Raw genomic sequence first — 16676 nt, 5'->3', positions numbered from 1 at the left:
TAGCCTTCTTGGACTGTGATGTTACGATTGGAGAGAACAGGCAGCTCCAGACAGAGGTTTACAGAAAACCCACTAACACTGACCAATATCTGCTCTTTGGCTCAAACCACCCCCTTGAACACAAGCTCGGGGTGATCAGGACGCTTCAACACAGAGTGCTACAGGTGCCCACAACTGCAGAGGGAAGGGCTTTAGCCCTCACAGTATGTGGGTACCCACGTTGGTCCCTGGACAAAGTGCAGAAGTCCCAGAAAACAAAGAGACCAGATAGACAGGAGACGGAGACAAGAAGAAGAGGAGTGTCTCTCCCTTATTTAGCAGGAGTAGGGGAAAAACTACAGAGGATCTTCAGACAGCACAAAATCCCAGTTTACTTTAAACCAGTCAACACCTTGAGACAGAAATTAGTTCATCCTAAGGACAGGATCCTTAGTTACAAACAGAGCAATGTAGTGTATCATATCAGATGTCAGGAAAACTGTAATGAACACAACATAGGTGAGACGAAGCAACTTTTACACAAGAGGCTATACTAGCACCGCAGAGAGGTCGCTAGTGGACCTCAGTCTGCAGTTCATCTCCACCTGAAAGACACTAACCACACGTTTGAGGACAAGGAAGTTAAAATCTTAGCCAGAGAGAAGAAATGGTTTGAGAGAGGTGTCAAGGAAGCATTCTTTGTAAAACAGTTGAAACCCAGCCTTAACCGCAGAGCGGGTCTCAGACACGCTTTGTCCCCTGTTTACAATGTGGTACTCAGGTCAAAGCAGTTTCAGTCTTTTGTTCATGTCTCAGACACGCTTTGTCCCCTGTTTACAATGTGGTACTCAGGTCAAAGCAGTTTCAGTCTTTTGTTCATGTCTCAGACACGCTTTGTCCCCTGTTTACAATGTGGTACTCAGGTCAAAGCAGTTTCAGTCTTTTGTTCATGGTAATGAGTCATTCACGTCATCAGGAGAGAGTCGTCAAGGGAGCCATCAGGGGAGGCTTCCGTCCTGTCATTAGGAGAGTGCTAACTACAGCACAATAGGTGCTAATTAGAGCTATTGTTTACTCACTAGCCTATAGCAGTCAGCCTCTCGGTAGGTGGGGTCTGGTTAGGTTAAAAAACTCCAGCTTTTGTTGGCTTCTGGTTTATTCTTCTCTATAAGACTCAAGACAGAAGTCAGACTACCAGAGCAAGAATTTTAGCTGAGGAAGCTTCTGTGATTTGAAGCGAAACGTCCTCACGTCAAGCAACCCAGTCCAGTCGAAGATTCACGCTTCTCTACTATGGAAACCACCTGGAAAACTGAGAGCCTACACAGAAACTTTGTGATAAGATGCCTTTTTAGCCTTTGAATGTGGTTTCTTAAGCCCCTTTCACACTGGGGCTGCTCCCAGTTGCTCCCTGTGGCGTCATGACGACGCAGGAATTTCTGCATCAGGTGCACGCAGCAGGAGGCAGAGAGGAGGTGAGAACGCAGCCTGCAGGTTCTCTGCACAGAGAAGTCAGAGTGCACAGTTTGGCTACAGACAGACTGTGCACTCTGACTTCTCTTCTACTTGTTGTTGTGCTGAGCTGCAGGGCTGCGCTCTGAGTTCTGTTATAGTTTATCTTTCCTCCCTTGACCGCGAGATGCACGTGCACGAACTGTCCTTAAGCAAATGTGGAGATGTCTGGAGTTCTACTTGATGTTGACATGTCCTCTCTCTATGTCCTTTTTTGTCCTTTTTTTTAACTGTGATGTGAGAGTTTGAGCAGAGAACAAGGAACTAATGCCTGCAGCCAGACTTTTTTTTTCTTTTAATTGTTCACATGTGCGCGCGTGAACGAATGTCCGTGAGTGGACTAGAGATGTCCGGACTTTTTACTGGATATTTCTGGCAATCATTCTGCTTTTTTTTCTTCAGCGTGTAGTTTTTACTTTGAGTACACGGTATAAAAACATTCCTGCGTGATTTATACTGCGGGAACAATGGAACACAGCAGGAATCATAAATTGGCTTCGAGTCACGCCGAGTAACACCTCTTTGCCCCGACTTGCGCTGGAACCACTTCCTTTCTGCGTCGAGTACAGGACGCCAAAAAAAATTAAACAGGTTTAATTTTTCAGTGCCCGACTTGCTTCCTCCTTTGCGCCCCTCACGCTGTTGTGGCGCCGAGCTGCATCGTCTGGGCACTGAGTTGCTTCCACGCGGCATCGTCATAATGACGCACGGAGCAACCAGGAGCACCCCCGGTGTGAAAGGGGCTTTAGAGGAATTTCTGGAAAGTCACTACTGTCCACCAAACTGAATGCACAGTACTGAGTTGGTCGGCAGTTACTACTGTGTCTAAGAATGTGGAAAGGGACCGTGGTTTCACCAGGTGGGAGTCACATGCATGGCCAGTGCAACAATAAAACAAGGTGGAAGCTCAGAAGACAACCCGCAGCAAAGGAGTATTACTGCATTCTGTGCGCAGGATGCCATTATGCCACTATAGCATTACACAGAAAATCACTTCTGGCCATTTTATACCATTGATTGCCCCTTTAAATTAGACTATATCTTACAAGTAATACCTTTACTTTCTGTTCAGCAAGTATGGAAACTGCAGCTCAACAAAACTCTACTGGTATAGGGAGGCTACATGACCTACCTTTCAAGTCTTTTGACATTACGTTGATACCATACCCGGACCCCAACAACCTCTTATTTACCAGCAATGGTGCTGGACGCAGACACAAGCTCATGATTTAAGAACATTCCTGATGAAAGCAGAGATTGATTTAAACAGAGGGTTGATTGGTGGAATTGACCCCTATTCTTTGTCAGCAATCAATTTTGGCAGAGTAAATTTGGTAAAGATAGAATTTGGAGACATTTCTAACTTCCATGTTCTGGAAACACATTTCTGCACAGACAAGGAAATGGATTACAAAGTCTTGGAAAATCACAAATATTTCACAAATGGATGGGTGGTTGATGTATACTTATACAATATAGGACTCTTAACATCAACATTGTAAAATCAAAACATAATACTTATAGAGGTGGGTGATATTAGGGCTGCAGCTATCAAATATTTTTGGAATCGAGTATTCTATCGATTAACCGGATAAAAAGTACTGTTTTTAAACAATATCAGTAGTGGCAGGGCTCTCTCTAAGCAATGGCACAATGTTGCTGTGCCATCATGCAGATTTTTAAGTTTAGGGTGTTCCCTCTCTCTCTGTTTTCCCATGTAATTATTTGTTTTTTCACATTGTTAAGAGTTTTGGAGCTTTGCCGAACCATAAGCCCAGGCAGTCTGTGAAATCTTCAGTCTGCAGACAGGACGTTTTTTCCCCTCTTATTGCACATTTCATTTGCACTTTTTATTCCTGTGATTTATTCAGTGTTTAGTACGGGTGTAACGATACATGTACGATACATGCACGGGTGATTTCCCGTTGCGTGTGTTTACCATAAATTCTGGACTACAAAGCGCACCTGAATATTAGCTGCACCCACCAATTTTAAAAAGAAAAAAGAAATTGTACATAAATACGCCACAGGTCTCCACATTGTAACATGAGATATTTACACAGAAAGATGAGACAGAAAGATTTTTTAACTTTTAATTAAATACGTACTGTAAATGCTTTTTTCCCTGAAGTGTTACACGTAAATATTGACGCGCACGTCATCCAGCACGCGCATGGTGGCACTGCTCCACACATAGTAATTTTGTAACTGAGTAATTTTCGAACTTTTTGCTGAGATTTCATCACGTGTGCAGACAGGATCACATGGAGGCTGTGGTAAATGAGACGTTATTGAGACATTGTGACTTTTTTGACTTCTTGTGCCAAGACAGAGGACTGGTGTGGAAAGGGGGGGGGGGACCTCTGTTCCACTAACTGATCTGATGGCGCAAAGTGAGTGACTTTTCTTCACTAAAACGCACACGTAAGACCTTATATTTACACTGTGTGTGTGTGTGTGTGTGTGTGTGTGTGTATTCACACCGCATGAGAAGCACAGCTTTCAGGAAATCAACTGACAGCATCAACAGACATATTTGTTGTTTATTTGAGAACATTTTATTTAACTTATTACCAGGCAGTTCTTTGCAATTATTTTATTTTCCTGTTAGTATAATGTTACAATAAATTGTTGGTTTAAACAACAAGCAAATTTAGTTTTTGCAATTTGTTCCCATACTGTACAGAAAATGAACCGAACCGTGTCCTGCTCCTTCAAAGCTAAAATCTGGATGGAAAACATCACAAATTAAAGATTTTTGCACAGTTTTATATGTTTAAAAGGTTTTGTTTAATTAATGATTGTTGAAGCTTAAACGAGCAGGCACTGCAAAAAACTCCCTGCTTCGATTTAAGCATTTCCATGGCAGCTAAGTTATGTCTTCTTGTGGAAATTACTTCATAGCCTGTTACATCTATAAGAACAGTATTTAACAAATGTTCTGACTCACCAGAACAGGAAGAAAAAGGATTTATGGTGCAACAGCCACCTCATCTGGCCCTGATAAACACAGCCTCAGACCTATAGTGCTGATCAGAGTTGTGTCAAAAAGATTAATGCAATTTCTAGACTATAGAATGCACCTGAATGTAAGCCGCACCCACCAATTTTAAAAAGAAAAAAAGTACATAAATAGGCCGCACTTGTCTATAAGATGCAGGTCTCCACGTTGTAACAGCAGATATTAACACAGAAATATGTTAGACAGAAATATTTTTTAACTTTTAATTAAATACGTACCGTGAATGCTTTTTTTTTCTTAAAGGTGTGACACAACCAGCACACCATTCCACGCGTGCACGGTGGCTCATGGCGTCTCCGCTCCACACAGATCTGAGTAACTAACTTTTTTTTTCTTTGTTGATCATGAGATAATTTCATCTCGTACAGCCAGGATCGCCTGGTGTCTGTGGTAAATGAGACGCTGTGACTTTTTCAACTTGTGGAGCAAAGACACAGCCTCAGTGGGGAAAGGGGAGGGATGTTGTGAAAGTGTAGGAACACGGACCCACAACAGGGGGCGCAATGAACGGACAATGGGGAAAGTAAATAACAAGATTTACTACTGAAACAAGCACGAGTAATACAACAAACACAATTTGGGGTCGAATCCGCTGGTGTCGTGTGGGCAGGCTCGAAGGTAGGAGACGTCTGTCTCAGTCGAACCGGAACCACCCAGATCTCCTCTGCCACCGAACCCTGGAAATACTGGAACCGCCAAGTCCCGAATTCCCAGGTGGCCACTGCCTCCGCTCGTCGGATCCGGTACTGCTGGCAGGAGAGAGAGCAACAACACACAGGAGTGGATGAACGCACCCAGTAACAGAGAGGGGAGAAGCCGCCTCCACCTCTTGGCAAAGTATAGCAGGAAGGTGAGTACTTATCCAAAGAATGAGGTTTTCAGTAGTCACCAGTCCTGAAAAAGGTTTTAACAGTCTTAGCTGATGATGCAATGTATAACTGCAGAGAATACTACCTTGGTCTTAGGCGATATCTCGGCACTGAGGTGGAGACGCCGTCCTCCTGATATACCTCGGTGCTGAGTAGAACAGCTGTGTCTGGTGATGGGTGACAGCTGTCACCCAGGCTACTCCCATGATGCGGCAGCGCCCTCTGGTGCCTGGAGCCCGCACTCCAGGCAGGGCGCCCTCTGGTGGTGGTGGGCCAGCAGTACCTCCTCTTCAGCGGCCCACACAACAGGACCCCCCCCTCAACGGGCGCCTCCTGGCGCACGACCGGGCTTGTCCGGATGGCGTCGGTAGAAGTCGGCCAGGAGGGCCGGGTCCAGGATGAAGCCCTTCTTCACCCAGGAGCGCTCCTCGGGGCTGTACCCCTCCCAGTCCACCAGATACTGAAAACCCCGGCCCATCCGACGGACGTCAAGGAGCCGGCGGACAGTCCAAGCCGGTGCTCCGTCGATGATCCGGGCAGGAGGCAGCGCCGGACCCGGGGTGCAGAGGGGTGAGGTGTGAAGAGGCTTGATCCGGGAAACATGGAAGACTGGATGGATCCGCAGTGAGGCAGGAAGCTGGAGCCTCACTGCGGCGGGGTTGATGACCTTGAGGATCTTATAAGGTCCGATGTATCGTTCTTGCAGTTTTGGAGAATCAACCTGTAGGGGAATGTCCTTCGTGGACAACCAGACCTCCTGCCCAGGACGATACTTGGGGGCCGGGGCTCGCCGCCGGTCTGCATGTTTCTTCGCCCTCGTCCGGGCCTGCAACAAGGCAGAGCGGGCGGCCCGCCACACCCGACGGCACTTCCGTAGGTGGGCCTGGACCGAGGGCACACCGACCTCTCCCTCAACCACCGGAAACAAGGGGGGCTGATACCCCTAGCACACCTCAAACGGGGAGAGGCCGGTGGCTGATGACACTTGGCTGTTGTGGGCGTACTCGATCCAGGCCAGGTGGGTACTCCAGGCCGTCGGGTGCGCGGCTGTCACACAGCGAAGTGTCTGCTCCAGTTCTTGATTCGCCCGCTCTGCCTGCCCGTTGGTCTGGGGGTGGTACCCAGACGAGAGGCTGACCGTGGCCCCCAGTTCCCGGCAGAAGCTCCTCCAGACATGTGAGGTGAACTGGGGACCGCGATCGGAGACGATGTCTGATGGTATGCCATGCAGACGGACGACGTGGTGGACCAGGAGGTCCGCTGTCTCCTGGGCCGTAGGGAGCTTAGGGAGGGCCACGAAGTGGGCCGCCTTGGAGAAACGGTCCACTATCGTGAAGACGACGGTATTTCCCTGGGACGGCGGGAGACCCGTGACGAAGTCCAGGCCGATGTGGGACCAGGGGCGATGAGGCACGGGCAATGGCTGTAGCTGCCCTGAGGTCTTCCTATGGTCGGCCTTGCCCCTGGCGCAGGTGGTACAGGCCTGGACGTAGTCCCGGACGTCGGTCTCCAGGGATGCCCACCAGAAGCGTTGCCGGACGACTGCCACGGTCCTTCGCACCCCTGGGTGACAGGAGAGCTTAGAACCGTGACAGAAGTCCAGGACTGCAGCTCTAGCCTCTGGTGGGACGTATAGTCTGTTTTTTGGTCCGTTTCCGGGGTCCGGGACACGGGTCAGGGCCTCCCGGACGGTCTTCTCCACGTCCCAGGTGAGGGCGGCCACGATAGCGGACTCCGGGATGATGGGATCCGGGGGATCCGACGGTTCCGTTTTGACCTCATCTTCGTGCACCCGGGACAATGTATCCGATCTCTGATTCTTGGTCCCGGGACGGTAGGTAATCCGGAAGTCAAAACGGCCAAAGAACAGTGACCAGCGGGCTTGCCTGGGGTTCACACGCTTGGCGGTTCTGATGTACTCCAGGTTCCGATGGTCAGTGAAAACCGTGAATGGCACGGCTGTTCCCTCCAACAGATGTCTCCACTCTTCGAGGGCCTCTTTCACAGCAAGGAGTTCCCGATTGCCGACGTCATAATTCCGTTCAGCGGGGGTCAACCTGCGAGAAAAATAGGCACACGGGTGAAGGACCTTATCGGTCTTCCCGCTCTGGGAGAGCACCGCTCCTATCCCTGAGTCCGAGGCATCCACTTCAACCACTAACTGGCGGCTAGGATCGGGCTGCACCAGAACGGACCAGAGACAGTCCGTTTACAAAGGCAGCGCGGAGGGCAGTGCTATTCCAGCCGGATCTCGCCGCCGCGATGCAGAAGGCGACTGCATAGGCAGCTGCGCTCCGACGTCCCTGTCGTATGGACAGTAGTGCGGTTGAAGCGGACTCTCCTCTGTTGGGATGATCGAACACCGTTCTGAGCTCCCGTACAAACCCATCGTATGTATGAAGGAGCCGTGAGTTCTGCTCCCAGAGCGCTGTAGCCCAAGCGCGTGCCTCCCCGCGAAGCAGATTTATCACATAAGCTACTTTGCTAGCATCAGTCGCGTACATCACGGGACGCTGAGCGAAGACGAGCGAACACTGCATAAGAAAGTCCGCGCACGTCTCCACACAGCCTCCGTACGGTTCTGGAGGGCTTATGTATGCTTCTGGGGACGGAGGGAGGGACCGTTGAACGACCAGTGGAACGTTACTTTCGCACGCAGGGTCCTCGGGAAGGAGAGCCGCAGCGGCGCCCGAAGGGCGCGCCTCCACTTGTGCGGCGAGAGCCTCCACCCTGCGGTTTAGGAGAACGTGCTGCTCGGTCATTAAGTCGATCCGAGAGGTGAAAGCGGTGAGGATCCGCTGCAACTCACCGATTACCCCTCCCGAAGCCTCCGCCGCGCCTTGGTCTTCCATTGACCGTTCAACAGCCGGTTGACGCCCCTCGGGATCCATGACGCTGGCCGAGATATCCTGTTGTGAAAGTGTAGGAACACGGACCCACAACAGGGGGCGCAATGAACGGACAATGGAGAGAGTAAATAACAAGATTTACTACTGAAACAAGCACGAGTAATACAACAAACACAATTTGGGGTCGAATCCGCTGGTGTCGTGTGGGCAGGCTCGAAGGTAGGAGACGTCTGTCTCAGTCGAACCGGAACCACCCAGATCTCCTCTGCCACCGAACCCTGGAAATACTGGAACCGCCAAGTCCCGAATTCCCAGGTGGCCACTGCCTCCGCTCGTCGGATCCGGTACTGCTGGCAGGAGAGAGAGCAACAACACACAGGAGTGGATGAACGCACCCAGTAACAGAGAGGGGAGAAGCCGCCTCCACCTCTTGGCAAAGTATAGCAGGAAGGTGAGTACTTATCCAAAGAATGAGGTTTTCAGTAGTCACCAGTCCTGAAAAAGGTTTTAACAGTCTTAGCTGATGATGCAATGTATAACTGCAGAGAATACTACCTTGGTCTTACGCGATATCTCGGCACTGAGGTGGAGACGCCGTCCTCCTGATATACCTCGGTGCTGAGTAGAACAGCTGTGTCTGGTGATGGGTGACAGCTGTCACCCAGGCTACTCCCATGATGCGGCAGCGCCCTCTGGTGCCTGGAGCCCGCACTCCAGGCAGGGCGCCCTCTGGTGGTGGTGGGCCAGCAGTACCTCCTCTTCAGCGGCCCACACAACAAGGGAGGCTCCACTGACTGATTTGACGGAGCACAGTGCCAGAGGGACTTTTCTTCAGACACGACAAGGAATTAAAGTATTTTCAGATGTCATTTTCCAAAATCAGGAGGCTTTATGTGGATAATTTTCTTCGGGACGTAATGATGAATCCACTAAAACGAACAGGTAAGACTTTATATTTACTTTGTGTGTGAATAAAAGCCGCATGAGGACTGCAGCTTTCAGCGACTCAATGGACAGCATCAACTGACGTATTCTGACTTATGAGAAAGCCTGTTAAAAATCCATAAATTAACCACATCATTGTTTAAGCTGCAGTGCTCAAAGCGTGTGAAAAAAGTAGCAGCTTATAGTCTAGAAATTACAGTACTGATCTCCAAATTAATCAAGTCAAGTCTGGGAGCATGTGATGGTTCTATGCTATGCTGCATCCACGACTCTGTGAAACCACCGTGAGTCTTGGATGGCAACTCCCACCCTGCCCCCCCCTCCCCCAGAAGAAAACACGCACGTTCCCACATCTCTAAAATAACCATCTATCTGTCATAACCAGGTGAAATGTGGGCACCCCCTTGGCCTTCTGAAATTACTGATATTTTGTGAGCACTATTTTTGTTGTTGTGGGTTATTAAAAAAAACCATTTCTGTCCTGGAAAGGATTCTGTGCTATTATGCCGCGTTCACACCGGGCGTGATCAGACGCTACAAATTCGCGGGGGTCGCGTGGCGACGGACCCGCCTCCTTCGCCCGGTGTGTCGCTCTGCTTGGGTGGACTTTCGTTGCGAAAATTCGCCCCGGTGCGTCATCAAATAGGAGGCGCTTCCATTCCACTCGGCGTCAAGTCATCATGACGGACGTTGATCACACGGAGAGAGTTGTTGTGAAAAGCTCCCAATACAGAGAGTATCATTATTTGCTGCAGGAGCTGCGTCTGGATGACGGCCGCTTTCAGCGGTCCTTCCGCCTCTGCGGGACCCAGTTTGAGGACCAACTGTCTCACTCACGCGCGCACATGTAAACAATAAAAAAAAAAAAGAAACTCCGCTGCTTGCTGCAGCTCGCTCCTCCCCCAAAAAACTCTGTCATAATTGTGTTTAGAAACCAGTCACCATTTGTTTTATTATACATCTGTGTAGTTAATAAAATATTGTCCACACAGATGATTCGCTTGCACGTGCACGTAAAGAAAAAAAAAGAAAAAAGAAAGAAACTCTACGGCTTGCTGTGAGGCTGCTCCTTGCTCTTTCCCAAAAAAAACTGTCATAATTGTCTTTAAAAACCAGTCACCATTTGCTTTATTATACATCTGTGTAGTTAATAAGTAAAATAATCTCCATGGATGATTCCCTCGCGCGCACATGTAAAATAAAAATAAAAAGAAACTCCAATCCCCCCTGCTGTGGTGCTGCTGCTCGCTCCAAAAACTCTGTCATGATTGTGAAATAAAGGACAAAAGAGACATAAGTCCTGCTCACAGGCTGCTACCAGATACAGGGCATGTTCACAGCCTCAGTCAAACTCCAGACATCTCCACGTCACTACATATTCAGTCCCTGATTGGTCAGCGCGGCGCGACGAGACAAAAAAGTTCAGATTTTTCAAGTTGGGGAGGAGGGCAACGCGACGTGATGCGACGCAATATCACACCACAAACGCGCAAAATGCTCAAAATCGCATCGCTTCACTCGCTGCGCGGTTTGGCGCCAAAACGCATAGTTACATAGGAATTACATGGCAACCTGTGGCTGCAGTCGCTCGCGTCGCGCCCGGTGTGAACGCAGGGGGGGGCTTATTTACCATAGTGTTGACTGTATTGCACAATCCATATTGTGGTGCACTCACACACCAGTGATGACCACGGGGCCGGTGTTCTAACCATTCTAGTTACTCACTTAACCTCCTGAGAGCCCACATATTCAGATGGAGACATTTACTGAAAAGGCAGTTCTTATTCAAGCTCATGTCTTAAGAAGTTACTGCCATGTACAACAAGTTCAATCCTTTATGTTATATGCTTACAGCTCAAACAACCTTGTTAATATGAACAGTGAGAGACCGTTGGGTATTGGAGTTTCTGTCTGGCTGTTGAGTAGAGACTTAAGGAGACAACTGGATGTTATTGGTACGACGTCTCTTCGGAGGATCATTGGGCACTGCTGGAATAACTTTATATCAAACAAACAGCTACTTATGGAGACACAGGTGATGCATATCACTTGCACTGTGAGGGAACATTAGCTATGACATGTTACCCATGTGATGCATTTCTCTGGGCATGATCCAGCAGACAGGTTTCTCAGTGTTGAGGTTCCTAGCCAACTGGGAAAGACCACGGGAATGGCTACGTTTCACATGGCTTCAGCCAATAAGAGACACTTTTGGGAGGTGGGTAGAAACTGGCTGCCTTTTGTATTGTAGCAGATGTGGTGATTGGCAGATGTGGCAGTTGCGCATGCTCTTTGAACTGATTTGACCTGTTCAGCTTTTACAATGAACAGAAATACCTTTGCAAAAGCTGCAGCTGTCATTTGGACTCTGCCCTCATCAGATGCATATATCTTGAGGTCATGTCTGTAAGTGCTGTGTAATCTCAGCAGCCCACATCCTGGAAAACCAGCATAGTCTCCTGCACAAACACACACAATAAAAACAATTGCGAATACAGACAACAATGCTTCTTTGACAAAGAACACTGGAAATCTGCTTGAATGTAAATGAAAACAGATTTAAACTTGTGACCACAACTCTGCCATCTCCAAAAGATAAAACAAAAAACAAACAGCATCGCAACATGCTCGAAAAAGATCAAAAGATCAGACTTGATACCATAAGTCCCTCAGTATTCTTGATCAATTTGATTTAATCAACAAAGACAAACAGAGGTGACCTGAGATCTGCACAGAAATGTTAAAGTCTCCTGTACACTACTGGAGACGTGATATTGTAATTGAGTGATTGGTGTCAAAGATTACTGGGACTGAAATGAGGTCCATGTGTGCTTTTGATGAGAAGGCAACATGTACAATATGACAGAGTCCTATTAGGCACTCATGTTTACAAATTGTCCAATCTTTTGTCCAAAATGATGCTGGATTGACAGATCTCTATAACAAGTATAAACAGGAATAGGAATAAACCTACATAGCATTTTTTTTTTTGTTTGTTTGTTTTTTTGGTAGAGGAAATACCGTTGTGTCTCACCTTGTCCTCCGGGGTACATACAGCGGAATGCCCTCCCCAACTCCTCAGCTTGTACTCTACCAGCAGGAGTCAGCTCTCCTCCCCACTTCAGTACGAGCAGCAGTGATGGACCTTCCTTTCGATTGTCTGGTAAACGAATTCAAAGGCGAACAGATAAATAGATTATTTCAATATTTTATTCCTTTTGGGTCATCTATATGAATTACATCGTGAAGAATTTAACATGTTTCTTACCTTCCTCCTCACTGGAGGTTTTTGGTTGCCCATGGGGCAAATAGGTTAGTTGTACTTTCCTGTTGATCCCAGAGAAGTGGCCATACCTTAATTATTGAGGAAATTAAAAATGGAAATTTTAATAATAATAATGATAATAATAATAATAACAACAACAACAACAACAATAGTCAACTGTAGGTTTTGGGCCTGATCAGAAATCAAATCAAATCAATTTTATTTATATAGCGCCAAATCACAACAAACAGTTGCCCCAAGGCACTTTATATTGCAAAGCAAAGCCATACAATAATTACGGAAAAACCCCAACGGTCAAAACGACCCCCTGTGAGCAAGCACTTGGCGACAGTGGGAAGGAAAAACTCCCTTTTAACAGGAAGAAACCTCCAGCAGAACCAGGCTCAGGGAGGGGCAGTCTTCTGCTGGGACTGGTTGGGGCTGAGGGAGAGAATCAGGAAAAAGACATGCTGTGGAGGGGAGCAGAGATCAATCACTAATGATTAAATGCAGAGTGGTGCATACAGAGCAAAAAGAGAAAAAAACACACAGTGCATCATGGGAACCCCCCGGCAGTCTAAGTCTATAGCAGCATAAATAAGGGATGGTTCAGGGTCACCTGATCCAGCCCTAACTATAAGCTTTAACAAAAAGGAAAGTTTTAAGCCTAATCTTAAAAGTAGAGAGGGTGTCTGTCTCCCTGATCCGAATTGGGAGCTGGTTCCAGAGGAGAGGAGCCTGAAAGCTGAAGGCTCTGCCTCCCATTCTACTCTTAAAAACCCTAGGAACTACAAGTAAGCCTGCAGTCTGAGAGCAAAGCGCTCTATTGGAGTGATATGGTACTAAAAGGTCCCTAAGATAAGATGGGACCTGATTATTCAAAACCTTATAAGTAAGAAGAAGAATTTTAAATTCTATTCTAGAATTAACAGGAAGCCAATGAAGAGAGACCAATATGGGTGAAATATGCTCTCTCCTTCTAGTCCCTGTCAGAACTCTAGCTGCAGCATTTTGAATTAACTGAAGGCTTTTCAGGGAACTTTTAGGACAACCTGATAATAATGAATTACAATAGTCCAGCCTAGAGGAAATAAATGTATGAATTAGTTTTTCAGCATCACTCTAAGACATTTCTAATTTTAGAGATATTGCGCAAATGCAAAAAAGCAGTCCTACATATTTGTTTAATATGCGCATTGAATGACATATCCTGATCAAAAATGACTCCAAGATTTCTCACAGTATTACTAGAGGTCAGGGTAATGCCATCCAGAGTAGGGACCTGGTTAGACACCATGTTTCTAAGATTTGTGGGGCCAAGTACAATAACTTCAGTTTTATCTGAGTTTAAGAGCAGGAAATTAGAGGTCATCCATGTCTTTATGTCTGTAAGACAATCCTGCAGTTTAGCTAATCGGTGTGTGTCCTCTGGCTTCATGGATAGATAAAGCTGGGTATCATCTGCGTAACAATGAAAACTTAAGCAATGCTGTCTAATAATACTGCCTAAGGGAAGCATGTATAAAGTGAATAAAATTGGTCCTAGCACAGAACCTTGTGGAACTCCATAATTAACCTTAGTCTGTGAAGAAGATTCCCCATTTACATGAACAAATTGTAATCTATTAGATAAATATGATTCAAACCACTGCAGCACAGTGCCTTTAATACCTATAGCATGCTTTAATCTCTGTAATAAAATTTTATGGTCAACAGTATCAAAAGCAGCACTAAGGTCTAACAGAACAAGTACAGAGATGAGTCCACTGTCTGAGGCCATAAGAAGATCATTTGTAACCTTCACTAATGCTATTTCTGTACTATGATGAATTCTAAACGATGACTGAAACTCTTCAAATAGACCATTCCTCTGCAGATGATCAGTTAACTGTTTTACAACTACCCTTTCAAGAATTTTTGAGAGAAAAGGAAGGTTGGAGATTGGCCTATAATTACCTAAGATAGCTGGGTCAAGTGATGGCTTTTTAAGTAATGGTTTAATTACTGCCACCTTAAAAGCCTGTGGTACATAGCCAACTAATAAAGATAGATTGATCATATTTAAGACCGAAGCATTAATTAATGGTAGGGCTTCCTTGAGCAGCCTGGTAGGAATGGGGTCTAATAGACATGTTGATGGTTTGGAGGAAGTAACTAATGAAAGTAACTCAGACAGAACAATCGGAGAGAAAGAGTCTAACCAAATACCGGCATCACTGAAAGCAGCCAAAGAGAACGATATGTCTTTGGGATGGTTATGAGTAATTTTTTCTCTAATAGTTAAAATTTTATTAGCAAAGAAAGTCATGAAGTCATTACTAGTTAAAGTTAAAGGAACACTCGGCTCAATAGAGCTCTGACTCTTTGTCAGCCTGGCTACAGTGCTGAAAAGAAACCTGGGGTGTTCTTATTTTCTTCAATTAGTGATGAGTAGTAAGATGTCCTACCTTTACGGAGGGCTTTTTTAATAGAGCAACAGACTCTTTTTCCAGGCTAAGTGAAGATCTTCTAAATTAGTGAGATGCCATTTCCTCTCCAACTTACCGGTTATCTGCTTTAAGCTGCGAGTTTGTGAGTTATACCACGGAGTCAGGCACTTCTGATTTAAGGTTCTCTTTTTCAGAGGAGCTACAGCATCCAAAGTTGTCCTCAAAGAGGATATAAAACTATTGATGAGATAATCTATCTCACTCACAGAGTTTAGGTTGGTATATGGCATTGGAGAACATAAAGAAGGAATCATATCCTTAAACCTAGTTACAGCGCTTTCTGAAAGACTTCTACTGTAATGAAACTTATTCCCCACTGCTGGGTAGTCCATCAGAGTAAATGTAAATGTTATTAAGAAATGATCAGACAGAAGGGAGTTTTCAGGGAATACTGTTAAGTCTTCAATTTCCATACCATAAGTCAGAACAAGATCTAAGGTATGATTAAAGTGGTGGGTGGACTCATTTACATTTTGAGCAAAGCCAATCGAGTCTAACAATAGATTAAATGCAGTGTTGAAGCTGTCATTCTCAGCATCTGTGTGGATGTTAAAATCGCCCACTATAATTATCTTATCTGAGCTAAGCACTAAGTCAGACAAAAGGTCCAAAAATTCACAGAGAAACTCACAGTAACGACCAGGTGGACGATAGATAACAACAAATAAAACTGGTTTTTGGGACTTCCAATTTGGATGGACAAGACTAAGAGTCAAGCTTTCAAATGAATTACAGCTGTGTCTGGGTTTTTGATTAATTAATAAGCTGGAGTGGAAGATTGCTGCTAATCCTCTGCCTCGGCCCGTGCTACGAGCGTTCTGACAGTTAGTGTGACTCGGGGGTGTTGACTCATTTAAACTAACATATTCATCCTGCTGTAACCAGGTTTCTGTTAGGCAGAATAAATCAATATGTTGATCAATTATTATATCATTTACTAACAGGGACTTAGAAGAGAGAGATCTAATGTTTACTAGACCACATTTAACTGTTTTAGTCTGTGGTGGAGTTGAAGGTGCTATATTATTTTTTGTTTTTGAATTTTTATGCTTAAATAGATTTTTGCTGGTTATTGGTGGTCTGGGAGCAGGCACCGTCTCTACGGGGATGGGGTAATGAGGGGATGGCAGGGGGAGAGAAGCTGCAGAGAGGTGTGTAAGACTACAACTCTGCTTCCTAGTGCCAACCCTGGATAGTCACGGTTTGGAGGATTTAAGAAAATTGGCCAGATTTCTAGAAATGAGAGCTGCTCCATCCAAAGTGGGATGGATGCCGTCTCTCCTAACAAGACCAGGTTTTCCCCAGAAGCTTTGCCAATTATCTATGAAGCCCACCTCATTTTTTGGACACCACTCAGACAGCCAGCAATTCAAGGAGAACATGCGGCTAAACATGTCACTCCCAGTCCTATTGGGGAGGGGCCCAGAGAAAACTACAGAGTCCGACATTGTTTTTGCAAAGTTACACACCGATTCAATGTTAATTTTAGTGACCTCCGATTGGCGTAACCGGGTGTCATTACTGCCGACGTGAATTACAATCTTACCAAATTTACGATTAGCCTTAGCCAGCAGTTTCAAATTTCCTTCAATGTCGCCTGCTCTGGCCCCCGGAAGACAATTGACTATGGTTGCTGGTGTCGCTAACTTCACATTTCTCAAAACAGAGTCGCCAATAACCAGAGTTTGTTCCTCGGCGGGTGTGTCGCCGAGTGGGGAAAAATGGTTAGAGATGTGAACGGGTTGG

The 16676-nt window shown here is 46.1% G+C and overlaps 1 protein-coding gene across 9 annotated transcripts in view; it reads right to left on the bottom strand.

Moving 5' to 3' along the window:
* ppip5k1a (diphosphoinositol pentakisphosphate kinase 1a) overlaps positions 1–16676 on the bottom strand; it is a 171249-nt gene that overhangs the window by 93003 nt on the left and 61570 nt on the right. For all 9 annotated transcript variants that reach the window (XM_034194040.1, XM_034194052.1, XM_034194059.1 and 6 more), the window contains 3 exons: positions 12445–12530; positions 12211–12336; positions 11514–11635 (listed from right to left, as the gene is read on the bottom strand). In XM_034194040.1, the coding sequence (XP_034049931.1) occupies positions 11514–11635; positions 12211–12336; positions 12445–12530 (334 nt within the window). The remainder of the gene's footprint in view (positions 1–11513; positions 11636–12210; positions 12337–12444; positions 12531–16676) is intronic.

The sequence above is a fragment of the Thalassophryne amazonica genome, chromosome 2 (assembly GCF_902500255.1).
Source record: "Thalassophryne amazonica chromosome 2, fThaAma1.1, whole genome shotgun sequence".
NCBI lineage: Eukaryota > Metazoa > Chordata > Actinopteri > Batrachoidiformes > Batrachoididae > Thalassophryne > Thalassophryne amazonica.
The sequence above is the reverse complement of the archived record's forward strand: the minus strand, read 5'-3'. Positions and strand labels throughout refer to the sequence as shown.